This window comes from Pongo abelii, chromosome 7 (assembly GCF_028885655.2).
Source record: "Pongo abelii isolate AG06213 chromosome 7, NHGRI_mPonAbe1-v2.0_pri, whole genome shotgun sequence".
Classification (NCBI taxonomy): Eukaryota; Metazoa; Chordata; class Mammalia; order Primates; family Hominidae; genus Pongo; species Pongo abelii.
The window spans coordinates 102,489,934-102,514,196 of NC_071992.2; the positions used below are offsets into that span (position 1 = coordinate 102,489,934).

The 24,263-nt window shown below is 36.9% G+C and overlaps 1 protein-coding gene across 1 annotated transcript in view; it reads right to left on the minus strand.

Moving 5' to 3' along the window:
* Positions 1 to 24,263, minus strand: part of CNGB3 (cyclic nucleotide gated channel subunit beta 3) — a 164,989-nt gene that overhangs the window by 132,987 nt on the left and 7,739 nt on the right. The window contains exon 3 of the mRNA XM_002819245.5: positions 14,931 to 15,057. Within this exon, the coding sequence (XP_002819291.3) occupies positions 14,931 to 15,057 (127 nt within the window). The remainder of the gene's footprint in view (positions 1 to 14,930; positions 15,058 to 24,263) is intronic.

The window sequence follows — 24,263 nt, forward strand, 5'->3', positions numbered from 1 at the left end:
TTATTAATGACTTTTAAGGATAGAAAGCACAGATGGAGGCTCTAGCAGGTAGTTTACCACTCTCTCTCTCTCTATATATATATGACATATAATACATAGTATATAAATATTATGTATAATATATACTTATATATGTACTATGAATAATTACTTTTTTTGAAGTAAGGCCAGACTTTCAGATTGCACTGTTTTGAGTACCAGGATCACTGTTTTACTTCTGGGATTACCTGATATATTGGTTACTTTAGGCTATCAATTAAAGTACACTGTGCTTCTGGTATTGAATTTTGAAAATGAGAAAATGAAATTGTGGTAGTAACATATGAAAGATATCAATTTAATTAAATCATCAGCAATTTTACAGTACCTTAATAGCAAAACAAAATTTAAATATCTGTTATCAACCCCAAAATAAAAATATCAGTCATCAGAGAAAGTGGCAATGAGCATTTTCATATTTGGATATTTTGCTGATTCTTTCTTTTTTATTTTGGTTATGATTTGTTTTGTAATGCAAAGTCTTTTTTATTTTTTAGGTAGTAAAGTTTATTAAGCTTTTTTATTGCTTCTGAATTTTGAATTTTAGGACATAATGTACATTTCTAGGCTGTAGAAGAATTAGCATTTTTCCCCTAGTATTAATATGGTTTTATTATTTTACATTTAAATCTCTGACTCATTGGGAATTTTTTCTGATGTGTGGCACAAGGGACAAATTCAAATTTAGATTTTTCCATATGGCTACTTAGTTACTCCAGCACTACTTACTTAAATCCACCTTTTTCCTACAGATTTTAGATGTTAACCTTAATATACTATATTTTTATATGCAATTAGATATATTTCTGTATTTTCTATTCTGTTCTATGGTTTGATTCATGTGCCAATATCACACTTTTTAAATTATAGAAGTTTAAATAGGTTGTAATATCTGGTAGGAATACTACTATATCTATTAGTTTTATTTTTCAGGGTTTTCCTGGCTTAATTTTTTTTTTTTTTTTTTAGATGAGGTCTTGCTGTGTTGCCTAGGCTGGCCTTAAATTCCTCTGCTCAGGCAATTCTCCCTCTACAAACTCCCAAGTAGCTAGGGTTACAGGCATGTGATACTGCACCTGGCTTTCTGGCTATTTTTGCTCATCTGTTTTTTTTTCAAATGAACTTTATAACCAACTTAACTAGTTTAAAAAAAGAAAAAAGAAAAGAAAAAAAGGAGAGAGGAAAAACCTCCTGAAACAGAAAGGCAAAAACAAATACCTGATAGTATATGTATTATTCCTCAAGTTTGATGTTCATTATTTTCATTGTTGTATTTCCAATTTCCCTTTGATTTATGTTTTGACCTTGGAGTTACTTAAAGGTGTTTTAAATTTTAATTATAGGAGATGTTTTCTAAATTTTAGTTTTAAAAAATTAACCTCTTTATTGCATAGTGGTTAGAGAATATATTCAATATGATGGGCAATCTTTAAAATTTGCTGAGACCTACTTTATGTTCTAGAAAAATGGTTCTCCAGACTAGATTTACATTAGAATCACCTACGAAGTTTTATGATCTGCTCATGCCTAGAACCCATTCCAGACCAATTAAATCAGTATTGCTGGGGATAGAACTCAAGCATTTGCACTTTTAAAGAGTTCCTAGGAGATTTTACAGTGCACTTTGCGCATAGTATATAGTCAACTTTTATATATACTTTATGTAAACTTGAAACAACTGTGTTCTTTAGGAACTAGCTACTGTGATGTTCAAATATACTGTATCCTAAATGAAGTTTTAAATCCTTGATCCATTCATAAATGAAGATAAATATTTTAAAATCATCCATCCTAAGAGTGTGGAATTACCAATTTCATTTTGTAATTGACAGAATTGCATGCTCTGTCTGTCATCTCTGATCTGACAATATTAAAACCATATAAGTTTAGCATTTGGAGGTTAAAAATTCTGTTTTAATCTCATATTTTTCAAAGATATTTAACATGCACGTTTACTTAAGAAATTCTAAAATTAATCAAACTTAATTGTTTCGAATGTCAGTCACCCCTCTTTAGAAGAGACATTTTATTCTTTCACACTTAAAAAAATATACTTCATTGTTTAGAGCAGCTTTAGGATCACAGCAAAATTAAGTTGAAGGTATACAGATTTCTCATATACCTTTGACCCCACACTTGCATAACCTTCCCCATTATCAACATCCCCCAAGAGAGTGGTACCTTTGTGACAATCGGTAAACCTGCATTGACACATCATTATCACCCAAATTCCATAGTTTACATTACGGTCCACTCTTGGTGTTGAACATTCTATGAGTTAGGACAAATTTATAATGACATGTATCCGTCATCATAGTATCACACTGAGTTGTTTCACTGCCCTAAAATCCTCTATTTTCTGACTATTTTTCTTCCTAACCCTCCAGCCCCAGGCAACCACTGTTTTTCTTTCTTTCTTGTCTTCACAGTTTTGCCTTCTCCAGAATAGCTGTAATCATAGAGTGTGTACAGTGCATAGCCTTTTCAGATTGGCTTCTTTTTCTTTTGAGATGGAGTCTCACTCTGTCACCCAGGCTGGAGTGCGGTGGTGGAATCTCAGCTCACTGCAACCTCTGCCTCCTGGGTTCAAGAGATTCTAGTATTTTAAATTATATTCACCCAAAATAATGTTCTACATATAGTTTGCCACATTGCTAGAAATAATGATTAAAAATGAATTGACGGGGATTGTGGAGAAGATGGGAGATACGAGGCAGGAAAAGTTTGCAGCTCCTGCTAGGACAGACAGAACAGCATATGGAGACTCACGTAATGAACTTTTGCTCCAAGAACTGCCACAGGAACATATCAGGAAAGCTGAGAGAATCCACAGACCCTTTGAAGGAACTAGATCACTGCTGCAGGCTCACTGAGATGGTGAAAAACTGAGTCTATTTGCTTTCTCAACGAGGAGACTAGTGGTCTGGGCAAGTTCTCAGCCCTGGTCACCGGCTGCCTAGAAATAGACTCAGTGCTACTGGTAGGGCACTGTGGGAGTGAGACCAGCCCTTAGGACTGCGTGCTACGTGGGAGCAGGTGAGGCCTGTGACTGCTTTCCCCCACTTCCCTGGCAACATGTATGACTCAGCAGAGGCAGCCGTAATCCCCCTGGGAATATAACTCCTTTGGCCTGGAAACCACACTCCCATCCCCTACAACAGCCACAGCAAACCCCACCAGAGGTCAGTCTGAGCTCAAACACACCTACGCCTACCCCCACCTGGTGGTCTTTCTTTACCCACTCCGTTTGCTGAAGACAAAAGATGTAATCTCTTGGGAGCTCTATAACCCTGCCCACCACCTAAGAAACCTGAATACTTAACCAGGCAACCCTAGGGCAAGTTTACATCCTCCCTATACCCTATAGTACTGCAGCTGATGCGCTCTTGAAAGCACCACCTTCTGACTGGAAGCCAACCAACACAAAATTGGCACAACTGAAAAAAATACAACCAAAGACCTGCACAGAGTCCACTTAATTCCCCTGCTATCTCCACTGGAGCAGGTGCTGGTATCCATGGCTGAGAGACCTGAAGACAGATCACATCACAGGACTCTTTTCAGACACTCCCTAGTACCAGCCTGAAGCCCTGTAGCTCCACTGGGTGGCCAGACCCAGAAGGGCAAAAACAATCACTGCAGTTCAGCTCTAAAGAAGCCCCATCCCTAGACTGGATTAAGAAAATATGGCACATATACACCATGGAATACTATGCAGCCATAAAAAATGATGAGTTCATGTCCTTTGTAGGGACATGGATGAAATTGGAAATCATCATTCTCAGTAAACTATCGCAAGGACAAAAAACCAAACACCGCATGTTCTCACTCATAGATGGGAATTGAACAATGAGAACACATGGACACAGGAAGGGGAACATCACACTCTGAGGACTGTTGTGGGGTGGGGGGAGGGGGGAGGGATAGCATTGGGAGATATATCTAATGCTAAATGGTGAGTTAATGGGTGCAGCACACCAGCATGGCGTATGTATACATATGTAACTAACCTGTACATTGTGCATATGTACCCTAAAACTTAAAGTATAATAATAATAAAATAAAATTAAATTAAATTAAAAAAAAAAGAAGCCCCATCCTTAGGGAAAGGGGGAAATCACCACATCATGGGAGCACCCCATGGTACAAAAGAATCTGAACAGCAGCCCTTGGATCCCAGATCTTCCCTCTGAAATAGTCTACCCAAATGAGATGGAACCAGAAAAGATCCCACCAGTTCACCAGCAATGGATCTAAACCAAGATGAAATCTGAATTGCCAGAAAAAGAATTAAGACGGTTGATTATTAAGCTTATCAAGGAGGCACCAGAGAAAGGTGAAATCCAACTTAAAGAAATAAAAAACATGATATAGGATATAAAAGGAAAAATATTCAGTGAAATAGATAACATAAATTTTAAAAAATCATGACTTCTGAAAATCAAGGACACACTTAGAGAAAAGCAAAATGTACTGGAAAGTCTCAGCATTAGAATGGAACAAGCAGGAGAAAGAACTTCAGAGCTCAAAGACAAGGCTTTCAAATTAACCCTTCTGACAAAGGAAAACAGAATACAAAAATGAACAAAGCTTCCAAGAAGTCTGAGACTATGTTAAGCATCCAAACCAAAGAATAATTGATGTTCCTGGGGAAGAAGAGAAATCTAAAAGTGTGGAGAATGTATTTGAGGGAATAATTCAGGAAAACTTCCCTGGCCTTGCCAGAGATCTAGACATCCAAATACAAGAAGCTCAAAGAACACCTGGGAAATTCATCACAAAAATATCATCCGCTAGCACATAGTCATCAGGTTATCTAAAGTCGAGATGAAGGAAAAAATCTTAAGAGCTCTGAGGCAAAAACATCAAGTAACTTACAAAGGAAAACCTATTAGAGTAACAGCAGATTTCTCAGCAGAAACACTTCAAGCTAGAAGGGATTAGAATCCTATTTTTAGCGTCCTTAAACAAAACAATTAGCAGCCAAAAATTTTGTATCCTGTGAAACTAAGCATCATGAAAGAAGGAAAGAGACAGTCTTTTCCAGACAAACAAATGCTGAGGGAATTTCCCACTACCGAGCCAGTACTTAAAGAACTGCTAAAAGGGGCTCTAAATCTTGAAATAAAAACCTCAAAATACACCAAAATAGAACCTCCTTAAAGTATAAATCTCATAGGGTCTATATAACAATAACAGTAAAAAAGCAAATGTATTCAGGCAACAAATAGCATGATGAATGGAATAGTTCCTCACATCTCAACACTAACATTGAATGTAAATGGCCCAAATGCTCCACTTAAAATATACAGAATGGCAGAATGGATAATAACTCACCAACAAAGTGTCTGGTGTCTTCAGGAGACTCACCTAACACATAATGACTCACATAAACTTAAGGTAAAGGGATGGAAAAAGATATTCCAGCAAATGGACACCAAAATCGAGCAGGAATAGCTATTCTTATATCAGACAAAACAAATTAAAGCAACAGCAGTTAAAAAAGACAAAGAGGGACATTATATAATGGTAGAAGGACTAGTCCAAGAGGAAAATATCACAATCCTAAATATATATACAGCTAACACTGGAGCTCCTACATTTGTAAAACAATAACTACTAGACCTAAGAAATGAGATAGACAGCAACACAATAATAGTGGGGGACTTTAGACTGGGCATGGTGGCTCAAGCCTGTAATCCCAGCACTTTGAGAGGCCAAGGCAGAAGGATCACTTGAGGTCAGGAGTTTGAGACCAGCCTGGCCAATATAGTGAAACGTCATCTCTACTAAAAATACAAAAAATTAGCCAGGCATGGTGGCATGTGCCTGTAATCCCAGCTACTGGGGAGACTGAGGCTGGAGAATTTTTTGAACCCAGGGGGTGGAGGTTGCCATGAGCCAAGATTGTGCAACTGTACTCCAGCCTGGTGACAGAGCGAGACTCTGTCTCAAAAAAAAAAAAAAAAAAATGGGGGACTTTAATAATCCACTGACAGAACTAGATAGGTCATCAAGACAGAAAACCAACAAAGAAACAATGCAGTTAAACTATACCCTATAACAAATGGACTTATCTACCCAACAGCTGCAGAATATACATTCTATTCATCAGCATCTGGAATATTCTTCAAGATAGACCACATGATAGACCACAAAACAAGTCTCAGTAAGTTTAAGAAAATTGAAATTATATTAAGTACTCTTTCAGACCACAGTGGAATAAAATTTGAAATCAACTCCAAAAGGAACCCTTGAAACCATGCAAACAACGAAAATTAAATGACCTGTTCCTGAATGATCATTGGGTCAACAATGAAATCAAGATGAAAATTAAAAAATTATTTGAACTGAACAATAATAGTGACACAACCTATCAAAACCCCTGGGATACAGCAAAAGTGGTGCAAAGAGCAACATTCATAGCATTAAAGGCATACATCAAAAAGTCAGAAAGAGAACAAAGTGACAATCTAAGGTCACACCTCATGGACCTGGAGAAACAAGAAAAAAACAACCCCAAACCCAGCAGAAGAAAAGAAATAACTAAGATCAGAGCAGAACTAAATGAACCTGAAACAAACAAACAAAAATACAAAAGAGATGACACAAAAAACTGGTTCTTTGAAAAGATAAGTAAAATTCATAGAACATTAGTGAGATGAACGAAGAAAAGACAAGAGAAGATTCAAATAAGCTCAGTTATAAATAAAACAGGAGATATTATTACTGATACCACAGAAATACAAAAGGTTATTCAAGGCTACTATGAACACCTTTACACACATAAACTAGAAAACTTAGAGAAGATGGATAAATTCCTGGAAATATACAACCCTCTTAGATTAAACCAGGAAGAAATAGAAACTGTGAACAGACCAATAACAAGCAGTGAGTTTGAAATGGTAATAAAAAAATTGCCAAGAAAAAAAAGTCCAGGATCAGATGGATTTACAGCTGAACCCTATCAGACATTCAAAGAAGAGTTGGTATCAATCCTATTGACACTATTCTACAGGACAGAGATAAAGGGAATTGTCCTTAAATCATTATATGAAGCCAATAACACTCTACCACCCAAACCAGGGAAGGACATAACAACAACAACAAAAACTACAGATCAATATCCCTGATGAACATAGACGCAAAAATCCTTAACAAAATACTAGCTAACCAAACCTAACAGCATATCAAAAAGATAATCCACCATGATCAAATGGGATTTATACCAGGGATGCAGGAATGGCTTTTCATTCATAAGTCAATAAATGTGATACATCACATAAACAGGATTAAAAACAAAATTACATGATCATCTCAGTAGATGCAGAAAAACCATTTGACAAAATCCAGAATCCCTTTATGATTAAAACCCTCAGAAAAACTGGCATAGCAGGTATATACCTTAAGGTAATAAAAGCCATCTATGATAAACCCACAGCCAACATTATACTAAATGGGGAAAAGTTGAAAGCATTCCCCTTTAGAAGTGGAACAAGACAAAAATTTCCACTTTCACCACTTCTATTTAACATGGTACTGAAAGTCATACCCAGAGCAATCAGAAAAGAGAAAGAAACAAGGGCATCCATATCAGTAAAGAGGAAGTCAGACTGTCGCTATTTGCTGATGATATAATCTTATGGGAAGAAAACCCTAAAGACTCACCCATAAAGGTCCTAGAACTGGTAAATGAATTAAGCAAAGTTTCAGGATACAAAATTAATGTACATAAATCAGTAGCTCTGCTATACACCAACAGTGACCAAGCTGAGAATCAAATCAAGAACTTGATCCCCTTTACAGTAGCTGCAAAAAGTAAAATAAAATACTTAGGAATATACCTAATGAGGAGGTAAAAGACCTCTACAAGGAAAACTACAAAACACTGCTGAAAGAAATCACAAACAACACAAACATGGAAACACATCCCATCGTGTAAATGACCACACTGCCAAAAGCAATCTACAAATTCAATGTAATTCCTGTCAAAAATACCAACATCATTCTTCACAGAACTAGAAAAAACAATTCCAAAATTCATATGGAACAAAAAAAGAGCCTGCATAGCCAAAGCAAGACTAAACAAAAGAAACAAATCTGGAGGCATCACATTACCCAACTTCAAGCTATGCTATAAGGTCATAGTCACCGAAACAGCATGGTACTGTTATAAAAATAGGCATATAGACCAACTGAACTGAATAGAGAACCCAGAAATAAAGCCAAATACTTACAGCCAACTGATCTTTGACAAAGCAAACAAAAACATAAAGTGGGGAAAGGGCACCCTTTTCAACAAATGATGCTGGGATAATTGGCAAGCCACATGTAGAAGAACGAAACTGGATCCTGATCTCTCACCTTATACAAAAATCAACTCAAGATGGATCAAAGACTTAAATCTAAGACCTGAAACCATAAAAATTCTAGACGATAACATCTGAAAAAACCTTCTAGACACTGGCCTAGGAAAAGACTTCATGACCAAGAACCCAAAAGCAAATGCAACAAAACCAAAGATAAATAGATGGGACTTAATTAAACTAAAAAGCTTTTGCACAGAAAAGTAAATAATCAGCAGAGTTAACAGACAACCCACAGAGTGGGAGAAAATCTTCATAATCTATATATCTGACAAAGGACTAATATCCAGAATCTGCAAGGAACTCAAACACATCAGCAAGAAAAAAAACAAGCAATCCAATTAAAAAGTGGGCTGAGGACATGAATAGACAATTCTCAAAAGAAGATATACAAATGGCCAACAAGCATATGGAAAAATTCTCAACATCACTAATTATCAGAGAAATGCAAATCAAAATCACAATGCAATACCACCTCACTCCTGCAATAATGGCCACAATCAAAAAATGAAAAAATAATAGATGTTGGCATGGGTGTGGTTAAAAAGGAACACTTACACTGTTGATGGGAATGTAAACTAGTACAATCACTATGGAAAACAGTTTGGAGATTCCTTAAAGAACTAAAAGTAGATCTACCGTTTGATCCAGCAATCCCACTACTAGGTATCTACCCAGAGGAAAAGAAGTCATTATAGCCAAAAGGTACCTGCACATGCATGTTTATAGCAGCACAATTTGCTATTGCAAAAATATGGAACCAACCCAAATGCTCGTCAATCAATGAGTGAAGAAAGTGTGATATATATCACAACTTACATATATATATTCCATGGCATATATATATGTATACACACACACACACACACACACACACACACACACCATGGAATACTACTCAGCCATGAAAAGGAACAAAATAATGGCATTTTCAGCAACTTGGATGGAATTGGAGAGTATAATAATAAAAATTATTATCATTTTTTGAGACAGAGTCTTGCTCTGCTGCCCAGGCTGAAGTGCAGTGGCATGATCTTGGCTCACTGCAACCTCCATCTCCTGGGTTCAAGTGATTCTCATGCCTCAGCCTCCTGAATAGCTGGGATTAGAGGTGCACGCCACCAGCCCAGCTAATTTTTATATTTTTAGTAGAGATGGGGTTTCACCATGTTGGCCAGGTTGGTCTCAAATTGCTGACCTCAAGTGATCCATCCACCTTGGCCTCCCAAAGGCCAATCTCCACTGGGATTACAGGCATGAGCCACCACACCTGGCCAGAATTGGAGACTATTATTCTAAGTGAAGTAACTCAGGAATGAAAAACCAAACATTGTACATTCTCACTTATAAGTAGGAGCTAAGTATTCTTATGCAGAAGCGTAAGAATGATACAATGGACTTTGGGGACTATGGGGAAAGAGTGGGAAGGGGGTGAAGGATAAAAGTTTACACATTGGGTACAGTGTACACTGCTCAGGATGATCTCAGAAATCATCACTAAAGGACTTACTCATGTAACCAAACACCACCTGTTCCCCAAAAACCTATTGAAATAAAAAATAAATAAAAACTGATTTGATGATCTGTTGTTTAAAGTGTTTGCAATGTTTCATTATAAAAGTATTGCTTACCATAGAGGAAAATTTCAATATGGGGCTAAAAGTAATAGTGCCTTATTTTTATTATGCATCCCACAAAATTGGCAAGTGTGTAGCTGATATCCTTTTTTAAAAAAATGCTTATAAATTATTGAAGTACAAATTGCATTTTATTTTTATAAACTTGATAGCTGACATGACTTTTCTATTTCAACTGTAAAGTCACATATGGATTTTTAAGCATCTTTACTGCAGTGATTCTTGCTTTTTCTAGCTACAAGACAATAAATGTCAGTATTTATGAGTGGTGATAAGATTCTGAATTCTATTCTGCTCTCATTGTTCCTGCTGTGAAATGATTGCCTATTTTAAAACCACCCAAATAGAGACTGATTGCTATTATGAACAAAGAAGACTATTCATAGAAATAACCTTCCTTCTTAGTATTATGAGTAACAATGGTGATGAAAAGCCATATACTATAGTGTAAAAGTCAGTCTTGAAGCACACCCTAGTCACAGGCACTGAACATTTCACTCACTTGCTGCTTGTTCATCATTTAACCACTTAACCTATCAGCCATTCAACTCTGTCTCCTTTTTCAGACATAGCTATTTGACATTTCCAGGCAAAACACATCTACTTTTGCTTGCTATTCATTAGTGTCCATCAAAATATATTTTTATATTAAAAAATAAGGCTGGACTGAGATAAAGTGCCAGAAATAAGCTGTTTTTCTTGGTAATGGACAAATGGCATCAGTGGGACTTCACAGGGGTGAACCCTGTGTCTTTCAGAAGCTAAGTGTTTCATTTGACAAGATAATGAATTGTTTGCTTTTGGAAGTGAAGAGTGGGACCTATACAGTTTCAATTCCTTTATGTACGTAATGGAGATGGCGTGATGATCAATGTTATGTGTCAACTCGACTGAGCCACAGTGTGCCCAGATATTTGGTCAAACATTATTCTGGTTGTGTCTTTGAGGATATTTTGGATGATATTAACATTTGAATCAGTAGACTGAGCAAAGCAGATTGTTTTCCCTAATGTGGGTAAACCTCATTCAGTCAGTTGAAAGCCTACATAGAGCAAAGAAGCTGACTCTCCTGAGAGAAAGAGGGCACTCCTGCCTGACTGTTTAAGCTTGGACATTGGTCTTTTTCTGACTTCAGACTCAAACTGAAACATTGTTTCCTTTTGGGTCTCAAGTTTGCTGGCTTTTTGGACTGGAAGTTATACCATTGGCTCTTCTGGTTCTCAGGCTTTCAGACTTGTACTGGAACTATATCATTGGCTTTCCTGGGTCTCTAGATTACTGACTGCAGATCTTGGGACTCTCAGCCTCCATAATCGCATGAGTCAATTCCTTATAATAAATTTATTTCCCTATATATGCGTATATCCTGTTGGTTCTATTTCTATGGAGAACCCTAACTGATACAGATGGTAATCTCTATGTCTCTGCTCCTCTTGGTGTTCACTTCTGCCCATCGCCCAAACAGGGCAGAAACTAAGGGTGTAATCAATAATATCAAACTGTACTTCTTACACACAGACAGCAAAATCCACACTATGCATTCTCCCCAGTACCTATTGATCAGTCCAGACATAATAATCCCTATTCAGCTCAAGGCTTACATGAGAAGATAAAGTAATTGCACTTACAATAAGAAAACTTCTTTCAAATTTTCCAAATTTAAAAAATTGAGGTGACAGCTGGTCACTCATATATTTAGTTCCTGCAATCAATCAAATACTTAATTTTTTTCTAGGAGAAAGAGCTTTTTAAAACCTGACCTTGCCCAAGGTTAAAGATGCTGATATTTAACAACCGAAAATACAAAGGTAATCTTTTACTCATCAAAAGCATTGTGAAGTAATAATTTCAATAATTATTTTATCATTGATATTTTCTTATAATGTATAAAAATTCTGTCTCTAGGATTCTAGATATGGTAACTGTTGTTGCCCATGAGATTGGAACAGAAAGCTTTGGTCAGTTCTACATGGTATTGAACTTAAAGATTCCCATTAATTTTAGTCAAAGCTGATACTGGAGCTTCTAATGCCCCTTTCAAGTTGTTCCTTCAGTGCAGCTGGTTTTCACCCAATCCTGAGAAAACATGTGAACAACCATCTAATAACAAAGCAAGAACTTTAAGCTAACTGGGGTCTACTCAGTTTGTTAATACTTCTCAAACCACTTTGCTATCTATGTCGTAGCCAGCAAGACATTAAAAAGTGTTCTGACAAAATCATGTCCTTTGCAGCAACACGGATGGAGCTTGAGGCCATTATCTTAACTGAACTAACACAGGTACAGAAAACCAGACACCACATGTTCTCACTTACCAATGGGAGCTAAACATTGAGCACACAAGGACACGTTGAAGGAAACAACAGACATCAGAGCCTACTTGAGGATGACCAGAGGGAGGAGGCTGAGGGTCAAAAAACTACCTATTGTGTACTGTGCTTATTACCTGGCCGATGAAATAATATGTACATCAAACCCTTGCAACATGAAATTTATCTATAGAATCAACCTGCATATGTACCCATGAAACTAAAATAACACTTAAAAAAGTCTTCTGGATTTAACAGTTTTGCCATCTCAGGATAGTGATAGTGATGAAAAGCTGTGTTAGAAGAGAAGTAAGGAATTGAGAGCTTTACAGCCTCATGTTTTTTCCTCATTATCTTTGCAATATGCTACTGATTATTCTTGCTTTTATCAAGAATTCTGAGCAGGAAGGAACGGGAAGACTTGGAGAGTCACTTGTGTCCTGCTCTCTCCTCCTGAAGAAGCTGTACAGTTTTGAAAATCTAGCAGTTCAAGCTAATCCAATATGTTTGGATCAATCAATTCATTTGTTAAATATTTATTGAATATTTACCATGTGCCAGACACTGATGTAGGTACTGGGGCTACTAATCATCAACAAAAACAGGCATGGCCCCTGCCATCATGAAGCATACAATTTAGAGATTGAGACTGATGGATTTTTCAGGCAGATAATCATATAAAATGCATCAGCAATAAATGCTGTGAAAGAGATCTTATAATAGGGGCACATGGCCTAGTTAGGAATGTCAGGGAAAGCCTTACAAAGGAAGTATTGGTCATACTGTTATCTGAAGAATGAATAGAAGTTAATTAGGTGATCAGGGGAGGAAAGAATAGAACAAGCAGAGGAAGTAGTATGTGCAAAAGCCTGCGGCAGGAGGGAACATGACAAATACAAGAGACTGAAATAGAACAGGTGTGACTGGAGCAGAGAGGTGGGAAAGTTGTGTGTTGGGAGAGGACAAAGTAAAAACAGGTGAGAGACAGACCAGGCAGGGCCTGAGAGGTCATGTCAAGAAGTTTTGTGTTTTTGAGCTATGCTGATTGACCCCTGGGTAACTGAAAGCTTTCCACTTCCACATTTCAGAAGAGTATAAGAAATACTAGGAATGAATACGGATTAAGAAGAATTTATCCCCCAAAATGTTAGTTATGGCTTCAACTTCAGTCCTTTGAAAATCTATCAATTGCCATGGGTTATTGTAAAAAATAAACATTAAAATTAATGCTAGATAAGGAGATTAGTTTAGAAGGCTAGGAGTGTATTGGTGTGAGGAAGGTAAAAGTTCTCTTTGGGAATTCAAATCTTTTGTAGTCTAATATTAGGAGAGCTGACCCTGTTACTATAGGCAAATGAATTAACCTTTCAGTATCTTGGTTGCTTATCTGTTGAGTGAAGATAATGATGATCCACTAATAGGACTGAAAATAATTCTGTAAACAACAACAGTTATAGATAAAATATAAATAATTGGTTGTTCTGTTGTTAGATTACAGTCCTTACCTCAGGGTTTAAACATCTCTCTGCCAAAATAATATGTCAACTTTTATTTTTGTCAAATAACATTGTGTTTATGTGCACACGTGTGTATGTGTGTGCATGTATGTGGTAGAGTGAGCTTGTGTTTATTTTCATATAGTCAAATTTGTGCTTATAGAAAAGGCATTCTCTCTTTCTGATGCCAATTGTTCATTCAGCAATTCCCTGGGTCCTAGATAATCACGATGACTCCTACTGACAGCAGATGGTTTAATACAGTAGAGGTGCTGCTGAGAGAGAAGGCGGGGTGGGGTGGAGTGGGATGGACGAATAGGTACTTTTAACTTCTTTATAAGTGAAAACTCTTTTTGTCTATTCAATAAGAAGAATATGCTTTTATTGTTTCATAAACATATTGCAATTATATCAACTGTAGTTAAGCCATTTAAACTGGATCAGCAGGTACATAATACCATGCCAAGAAGAGGCAAAATGAAGGACCTCCTTGTTGGGATTTATTGCAGATTTACTGGTTCACATTTAAATTGTTATCTCTTTTGTAGTATTTCCAATAATCTTATAGGAAGTACTTATAAAGCTGTGTTCCTTCAGTGGCATAAAGATGTTCCAATTCTGTAATTATTCCTGGTTAGTGTGTCACACTTTCTTTAGTGGATGAAAGGAAATAATAATTAGTCTTTTGAAACAATAAAATATTCACAGAATTGGAATAGCTATTTATTTGTGAGCTTGGAAAATTTTCATCATTTCTTTTTAAAATTCATGCCTAGTAAATATATAGGCTGTTTCCATAATGATACAATGACTCATACACGTAACAGCAATATTTTTGTTGTGATTTGGCCTATAGCCAAATGGCTGCCTAGAGATATTGGTTAGTGGCCATGCCTGGCCAGTGAGGTACGATGAACTGGACAGAACCAACCTTTTAGTTCCGACACAGTTTTCTTGTGTTATGTGACTATTGAATTTTTTCTGCCCTTATATTCAGCTAAAGGGGAGAGTGGATATTTGAGCTCTTTACGGCAGGCTGAGCAATATCTCTAAAATGTGTTGTGTGTTTTATTAAATGCTCACCTGTTTGGACCTTCTTTCCCGGGGTCCATTTCCTTCTGCTCTGGCACTGTTCCAGTTGGTTCTGCTGCATTTTGAGGGTCAGGGTTTGTGGTCAGATCTCCAGAGGAATTTTTCTTGGAGAGTTTGTCTATGAAAAATAAATTCGCATAGATAGAAGAATGTACACCACTCTTGACCCAGCTATATTTGGCAACATGAGCTACAAAGATGCTGCTTGTTTTTTAGAATAGTCTTCTCAGGAACACCTCCCCTGGGACTTCTGCTAAACAAAGTAGGACTTTATGCAGGAAGAATTAACCGGTAGACATCTTCAGGCCAATGAAAAAATACAGTCATGTGCTATTTAATGATAGAGATATATTCTGAAAAATGCATTGTTAGGTGACTTAGTCACTGTGCAAACATCATAGAGTGTACTTACATCATACAAATCCTGATGTTATAGCCTACCACACACCAAGGCTATACGGTATACTCTGTTGATCCTAGGCTACAAACCTGCGCAGCACATTACTGTAATAAATACTGTAAGCCATTCTGACACAGTGGTCAGTCCGTGTATGTAAACATAGAAAAGATACAGTTTGAAATATGTTATTATAATCTTATGAGACTACCCTCTTTTGTGCAGTCTTTTATTGACTAAAACATCTTTATGCAGCACATGATTGTAATTGAAGTTGGTGTATTATGTAATAAAGAGTTCATAAGATATATTTCTTTTTGATATTGACAAAGCTGAGAATAAGAATTTATTATTCATAAGGCATTTCCAGTTTTGCTAAAGTATTCATAATTTTGGGCTGAAATTGATACATCGTAAAATTCAGAAAAGTAAAATAGGAAAAAATGTGATTGACATTATTTAGCACTTGCATTCTATATTTTCATGAAATAAAATTTTTGTTTTTAGCTTTACCATCTTTAAGTTGTGAAATATTTTCTGAAGAAATGATGCAAACTAATATGTACTAGCTTTATTTTCAGTACAGAAATTAATTTCTTCCCTTCAAGCCTACAGATACAATTTCTAATTAATATAGTTTAAATTGTAATTTACCCAGAGAATAATCAACTTACTGGTAAATATTTGGATTATAGAGAAGATTTTAATGAAAGCAAATTACTTAATATTAAAAGAAAATATAGAAGGGGAAAAGAAAAATAAGAACAAATACAATTTAATAGTTATTCATTATCCACAGTTTCTAACTTATTTTTAATTGGATGTCTTGTGCTTATGATATTAAAATGGAGGCCCAAATCATCATTTTATTCTTGTAATACGTATAGTTTGAAGATATAAGCAAACCCAGTATTGAAAATTTGGATTTACAAAAGTGGTAAATCAGGGGATGATCACCATACCAGTCCTTTAATATGAACATTTGTAAGATCCATCTAAAAATCTTTCAAGGTACTAAACTTTTCAGGAACAAGTTTCAGGAATAAAGGAAATCATAAAATTGAATCACTCCTTAAAGTTTTTAAAAGTTTAAGACTAAGAAAGCTTAAATTCTCGGATTTCTCAAGACACTTTTATTCATTATGCATCTCCTATCTACTTTTATTTGGGAATTATAGTATTTTTGGCTAGAAGATAGAAAACACAGTACTAGCTATGTTTTTGTTATGTTTAAATGGAAAAAAACCAATTCTCCAATCTGCTTGGGATACAAAGGTCTCAATATAATCACATCCTTGAAGCCTGCGTGTAAAGATTATGTTTAGATGAAATATTGAAAGTTGTAGGATAGGGACCCTTCTGTACAGGCACATGTGGTACGCTAATGAGTTTATCAGTATCCAACAGATTTCAGAGAAAAAAAATTGCACTTTCAATATGTCATTTTGTACTAACAAGCTTTTGATAAAAATAAGAGAGAAGGATCTGTTTTCCTTATGTGTTTGGGTCAAGTCATATTTTTCCATTTCTCTTTACCCAATCAAAACAAAAATCATACAGATCAGATCTCTGACAAATTTCCATTTTGTATTGCTGTCTGTGAAAGTGGCAGCCTAATCCTTTTTTGTATCCACAAACACTTAGACAATTACTGTATGATATTTAGAAGCAAAATTCTTAATTGCTGGCCATGGATGTCTAGTGCATTTTTCGTTTGACATCCTTGAAGCCGTATGTTGTATATACCTTTTATTACATGGAGGGGATCTAGAGTTATCATGGTCTTCTCAAAGGAGTCCGGACCAAGAAAAATGTTATGGATCATTGTGTTCACATATGTTTCTAGGAGTACTTACCCTAAAAGAAAATTAGGATTGATAAAGAACATGAAATATGAGTTAAAATCTGAAAAAAAAATCCTGAATGTAAAACAAATAGAATCTGTACTGTAAAACATTTCTTAAAGGCTTTTATTGGCTATGGGTTTTTGTTTTGAGACATGGTCTCACTCTGTCACCCAGGCTGGAGTGCAGTGGCATGATCACAGCTCATTGCAGCCTTGACCTCCTGGGCTCAAGTGATTCTCCCACCTCAGCCTCACGGATCACTAGAACTACAGGCATGAGCCACCACACCCAGTTAATTTTTGTATTTTTTGTTGAGATGGGATTTTGCCATGTTGTGCAGGCTGGTTTCAAACTCCTGGGCTCAAGCAATGTGCCTGTCAAAGTGCTGGGATTATTGGTGTGAGCCACTGTGCCTGGTGTGCTATTTCTTATAAAGCCACATGGATATAAGCTGCGTCATATACCTCCTCCATCTCTCATTCAAGCTACAGCATATGTGTTGCATTTTCAGTGTTAACTTTTCTGCTAGTACCATTTAAATGACCAACGGTTCTGCAATAGTTCTTTTTGTCCATTCCTAATAAGAATTTTTGTTTATCACCATAACATTTGGATAAAATTAATTCTAGGTAGATCTTAGCAACTTACCAGATCTTCTCTAGCTATTACCAAGCCTTTCTAAATTGATACTGCCTCTATTTTGACAAGCCTGGGATATTTATAAATTAATTTCAGCCTAATTTGATTTGTGGATAAACATTTAATTACAAAATAAATCCTCATTAATAGCTTATTGATGAAGATTAGAAACCAGTTATTTCCTATTCTTGGCTTCAAAGCAGAACAACAACTTAAAAAACCCATGAGGACTTAAAACAAAAGAATGCCTGTCAACTATAGTTCAGTGTGGGTGTCTTTTTATCCATGCAACATGTTATTTGTTTGTGGAAACAGATGGTCAGAGTGTTTGCATCATCCTCATCATGAAAGAGAAATCTAAAATACAAGGCAAATCTTGCTCTGGCATCTGGGTGAAGTGTTGTCAACTGCACATTGTGATTCTTCCCAGCTTCACACATGGACAGCAGGATTCCCGATTTCGTAGCTGCCCAAATGAATAGTGTAAGTCTTTCTGCCAATGGTGCTCTTTGCACATTGTATAGCAATTGCCAGAGCTCATCAGTACACTTGGTCAAATTCTGACCTGGAATGTGTACCTGTGTCAGATAGTGAAATCTGGAATCAAAGTATTCTGACATGGTTGCCTTTATTGAATATGCAAAAAATAAGTAGAGTTTGCTCTCCACACACCAGGCTGATTCCATCCTGAGCCTGGCAGCGTCTCACACTGAGCCTGTGTAATATACTTCCAATCTCCTTGGCCCCTTGTAGCAGCACAACATGGAGACACGAGCAGGTGTGAAACATCTGCTTCTCTCTTCAGGTGAGGAAATAAGTGATGTGGAAATCCATTAACCTTCCACATTTTATCAGTGACATTACATAAATGCTGGACAGGAGGGATTCAAAGAAAGAACCTAATATGGGAATAAGGTTGTAAATTAAAAAGACACTCAGTTGGCTTGTTTTAGATGGATATGAAAAGCACAAGACTTGACAATGCCTTCACTGGTTAGAATCTTTGGTGTGGGGGATGGTACTACTTTGGTCAAATTTCTAGGTCTTAGGACATCAAAGACATGTGGGTTCTGTCTCAAAAATAAATCTCCTTTTATTAGGAGCCACCAGTACCTGAGTAATTGGATGTTAGATGCATTAATAAAGACTAAGTCTGGGTACTTCAATTAGATGCATAAATGATACTATTATTTTCCATCTAAATGAACATTTGGAGTTAAGGACTAACAGTTTTAAGAAGTATATGATTAATGATTATTTTCTGGCACCCGAGGTTGTATTTTTGACTCAGCTTGTGGCTAATTTCAGAGTTGCTGGATTATCTAGTGTACTTAGAATAATTTTAACTATAATACTTTAATCACACTTGAAATTTTATTATATCTTTGTAGATTGTCAAACAACATGGAGGAAGTTGACAACATTACAGCAGTGCACATAAAATGGAATCTGAAAGAGTGTTTTAAAATGGCATTCACAAGAACAGAAAAATGACATACTTTATATTAAAAACATGTAATCTGTAAAAAATCCAGAGAAGGACTCAGAAGGGATGAGAGTTCTGGAAACCATCTCATATGAGAAATGGTGTGAGGAATTTAGGCTCTTTTAGTAAAGTATTTAACTAGTGACCTAATAGTTATTTCAAATTCATAGAAATGCTGTTACATAGAAAAGAAAATAGATTTATTTCATGTAGTCTAGAAGGCAGAAGAAAGACTTACCAATGAATTAACAAAACAAACATGCAAAACCCTCAAACATTCTAGCAACTTGTCTAACCACAAAATGCAGTGCTTTGTGAGGTAGTGAAGGCTCTGTTGGCTGGTGGTACTCAGAAGCCTCCAGCCAATCTAAGCCTGTGCTAAGGGAGCCTGTGCAGAGGGAGGACAGGATCTTTGCATGGGGTCAAAGCTAAGGTGTCCTCTAGGCAGCCTTAAAGTCCTATAATGTCCTGAAGGGATCTTTGTATTTAGGAAGATTTTTGACTTTAGGATACATCATCACAAGTAAAGAAATGTGCAAATCGCCAAACGAAAAAGAACGTGGATCCATCTAAGTTAGTTTTGTTACTGTGTCAGGATGGAGGAATCCAGTCCTCTCTCAATGTCATGCTAAGTTTCAGGGACTTTTTTAAAACTGAGATTAATTCATCTAGAAAACACATTTTATATATAGGTATTAAGGAATGTGATGAGTTACCAGTGCTGGGTACTGAACAGAGACCTGTAATCCCTACATAACTAATTCTCTAGGTGACTCTGGATAAGTCTCTTTTCTATAACAGTTTCCTCATCCATAAAATGAAAAATACTTTTGTCCTGGGGATTTCTGTGAGGATTAGATAAAGACTCCATTTGAGAAAAATGCAATATAAACACAAAGTGTTCCATGAGCCAGACTGGAATAAATTGCTTAAAAAAAGAAAATGTATATTAACTCTTTCAGGTCTTCATAGCACTGACGTATGTGGGGCATGATGCAAAAACTTCCATTTACTTAATAGAGCCCAGGAACCAGAAAACCATAATGCAATTTTCCATAAGTCAGCTATATTCTTTGGCAGAAAGAAGCCTAAAAGCACAGAGTTTAATTGAATTATGCAAATATATTTAAATCATGCAAACTACAACATAAAAGGTCTTTTAAAGGAAAAAAAAACCATCCTATCCACATTGGTTAGGGTCTCCTAAATTTTTAGCTTATAAAACATGTAATGACAGTAATTTTATCAGTCAGAATCTGTTCTCTATTCAATATTTGAAACAGGGTATGCTTTCTATGCCAAACTTCGCTCTTTTAAGCGAGGGAGCTTTCTGCTGTAATACATGCAGGAATGGTTACCCATCACACACATGCTGGGCACCTAATCTCAAGAGGGTGGCCTGTCCACAGCTGGCTGGCAACCTCAATGGTGGTCTGAAGGGCTCTGCTCAATGGGAAAAATGGTTGTTATCTAAGTCAGTCAGACTACTCCCTTTGGAATTTGGACTGAAAAATGAGCAAATGGAAATGAGAGCAGTCCAGAGTAGATATGCAGAGAAAACACAGCACTCATGAGAAATGAAGCCATATTCACTGAGGGAAAAGGAGAAAAAGTAATTAGCTCCTAGGCTGCCTCAGTCTGAAAGCCCTCCCCTGAATGGCTTTTCAGCTCCAGTTATCCATAAGTTTTCTTACAGTGAGCCCCTGCCACTGAAGGTGTCCTGATTATGTCTCTGTCTCTTGCCAAACCAGCACAATTAGGAATTTTCTTCATCATCTCAAACTAGAAAACATGTAATATTTATCTGTTTTCTAGACTAAATTTTCAGAAATGTCATGCCAACTTTATTCAATTCTCAATTCTTTTGTTTATCATCCTATCAGATATCATTTTAAAAGAATACTTCTGATTGTTCGCTACATAAGACTATTTCTATTTGGATGAAGGAAATAAATATGCTGAGTCTTTCTTAAAATTTCAGTTTTTATTTTAGATTCAGAGGATGCATGTGTGTGTTTGTTACATGGGTATACTGCATGACGCTGAGGTTTGGGATGTGAATGATCCTGTCACACAGATAGTGAGCAGAGTACCCAACATTTAACTTTTCTTTTTTTTGTTATTATTTTATTTTTTATATCTCCTCTAAGGTGAAATAGTTTTTCAACTCTTCCCCGCCTCCCCTCCCTCTAGTAGCCTGCAAAGTTGATTGTTCCCATCTTTATGTCCGTGAGTACCCAGTGTTTAGCTTCCACTTATAAGTGAGAACATGTGGTGTTTGGCTTTCTATTTTTGTGTCAATTTGTTTAGGATAATGGCCTCCATCTTCATCCATGTTGTTGCAAAGGACATGATTTCATTCTTTTTTATGGCTGTGTGGTATTCCATGGTATATATGTGCCACCTTTTCTTTATCCAACCCACTGTTGATGGGCACTTAGGTTGATTTCAGGTCTTTGCTATTGTGAATAGCACAGTGATGAACATACAAGACTGCTTGTGTCTTTTGGGTGGAACAATTTATTTTCTTTTGGATATATACCCAGTAATGGGATTGCTGGTGCAGAATGGTAGTTCTGTTTTAAGTTCTTTGAGAAATCTGCTTGAGTAGTTTCGATAAAAAGTTATATACATTTTTTAGGAGGATGTCTGTCTTCCCACCTTATCCTTTGGCTGGTGAATAGGACTGAAAGTTACAGGGAGTGGACTACAGAACTAAAATTAGCCATAGTAGTACTTCCTATGCATGTCAATCAAACTGGTTGGTTGTACACAGCAAAGTCTCTACTGCTTTTTGTAAACTAAATTTCAGTAGATGGCCTAGTTATTTTTCTTTTCCACATAGGACACATTAAATTGTATATGCTAATTGTTACTGTCAAGGACTGAAGAGTGGTTTCCTATTTAAACATCCACTACCTTTTCTGAAAAACTGGACTTTATTTTATATTTTATTTTATTTATGGTTTAAGAGACAGGGTTTCTTTCAGTCATGCAGGCTGGAGTGCAGTGGCATGACCATAGCTCACTGTAACCACAAACTCCTGGGCTCAAGTAATCTTCCCACCTCATTCTCCTGAGTAGCTGGAACTACAGGCGGGTGCTACTATTCTCAGCTAATTAAAAAAATTTGGGGGGATAGAGGTCAGGTCTCGCTATGTTGCCCAGGCTGGTCTCAAGAAATCCTCCTGTCTTGGGCTCCCAAAGCACTGGGATTACAGGCAAGAGCCACCGTGCCTGGCCAGCTTTATTATTATTTTTAGAGTAGTTTTAGCTCCAGGGCAGTTTTTAGCTTTAGATTGTGCCCAAAGTGAGAGTTGGCTGAAATGCAGGCTATGTCAGTTCGGAGAGATGATAGGGACCTGGGCAAGGCTGGGGGCACCTCTATAGATCTGGAATTGTGCTAGACTTGGAACCTAGGGGTCTTGGCTGTGGAAAGCTGTTTGGCAAGCAGTTCCAGGGAGGCCACCCTACTTGTAGTCTGTTTACAAAACAAAGACTGGGATGGAGATTATGAGTAAAGAGGAATGGAAAAGTAAGAGGATCACTAAACGCATTGCCAGTTTCAGAATTTTGTCTGGGGATTTCACTGTTTACAAATGCAGACAACATTACGTGTCTACCATGTGGTTGGTTAGAGGTCACAGAATGGTCTTGTGGACTAAATTTGATAAGAATTCAGTTATGTGTTCCCAGTGATTTAAGAAAGAGAATATTTAAACATTAAAAAAGTCAACATTTAAAAATTGAGATCTTTCAAATTAACATTTGTGTTTGTAGTTTGTCTTGACAAGGTGTAACACCTGGCAGAACTTGACCATCATCCCCGTGTGACAGTGACTAGCAGAGCTGAGTAGCCTCTGACCTCTTCAGACAGGGCATGAATGCTCCTCATTTATGCTATCTGGCTTATATCGGGGTTGGGATTTACCAACCTCAATGCTAAATGCTTTATGTATATTAACTAATTTAATGCTCACTCACAACCCAACACTGATAACAGTGTTGTCCTTATTCTATACATGAGCAAAATGACACTCAAAGATGTTAAATGCCTCAACTAAAGAGCTAGAAAGTAGCAGAGTTGTGATTTGAATTCGGGAGTGTCAAATTCTCAAATGCTGTTTTTTTTTCTTTTTGTATAGTGTACTGCCTTTACTATGAATTCAACATAATTGTAGGAAAACTCAATTTCATTTTTAAAATGCTTGCTTTTTTTTTTTTTTGAGACAGAGTCTTGCTCTGTTGCCCAGGCTGGAGTGCAGTGGCGCAATCTCGGCTCACTGCAAGCTCCGCCTCCCGGGTTCATGCCATTCTCCTGCCTCAGCCTCCCGAGTAGCTAGGACTACAGGCACCCGCCACCACACCTGGGTAATTTTTTGTATTTTTAGTAGAGACGGAGTTTCACTGTGTTAGCCAGGAGAAAAATGGTTGTATTTTATATTTCAAGTTGGAATTCTCTTAAAACTGTATGTATTATAGTTTTCCATTGCTGCTGTAATCTATCACCATAAACTTAATGGCTTAAAGCAACACAGTCAGTTGTCTTACAGTTCTGAAAGTCAGAAGTCTGAAACGTGTCCGACGGGCTGTGTTCCTCCTGGAAGCTCCGGGAGAGAATCCTTTCCTTGTCTTTTCCAGCTTCTAGAGGTCACAGCACTCCTTGGGTCCTGGTCCCTTCCTCCACCTCCAGAGAGCATCAATCCACCTCTGCTTTCATTGTCCCATCTCTTGCCTTTGACTCTCCTGCTTCAACTCTTATAAGGACCCCTTGATTACATTGGGGTTACCTGAATAATCTGGGATAATCTTCCTATTGCAAGATCCTTAGTAACATTAGCAATTTTCTTCAATGTAAGCTAACAAATTAATAGATTTTAGAGATTATGGTGTGGACAGCTTTGGATAGCAATTAATTGGCTTACCACACCATACTAGCAAGGGGAACTCAACTT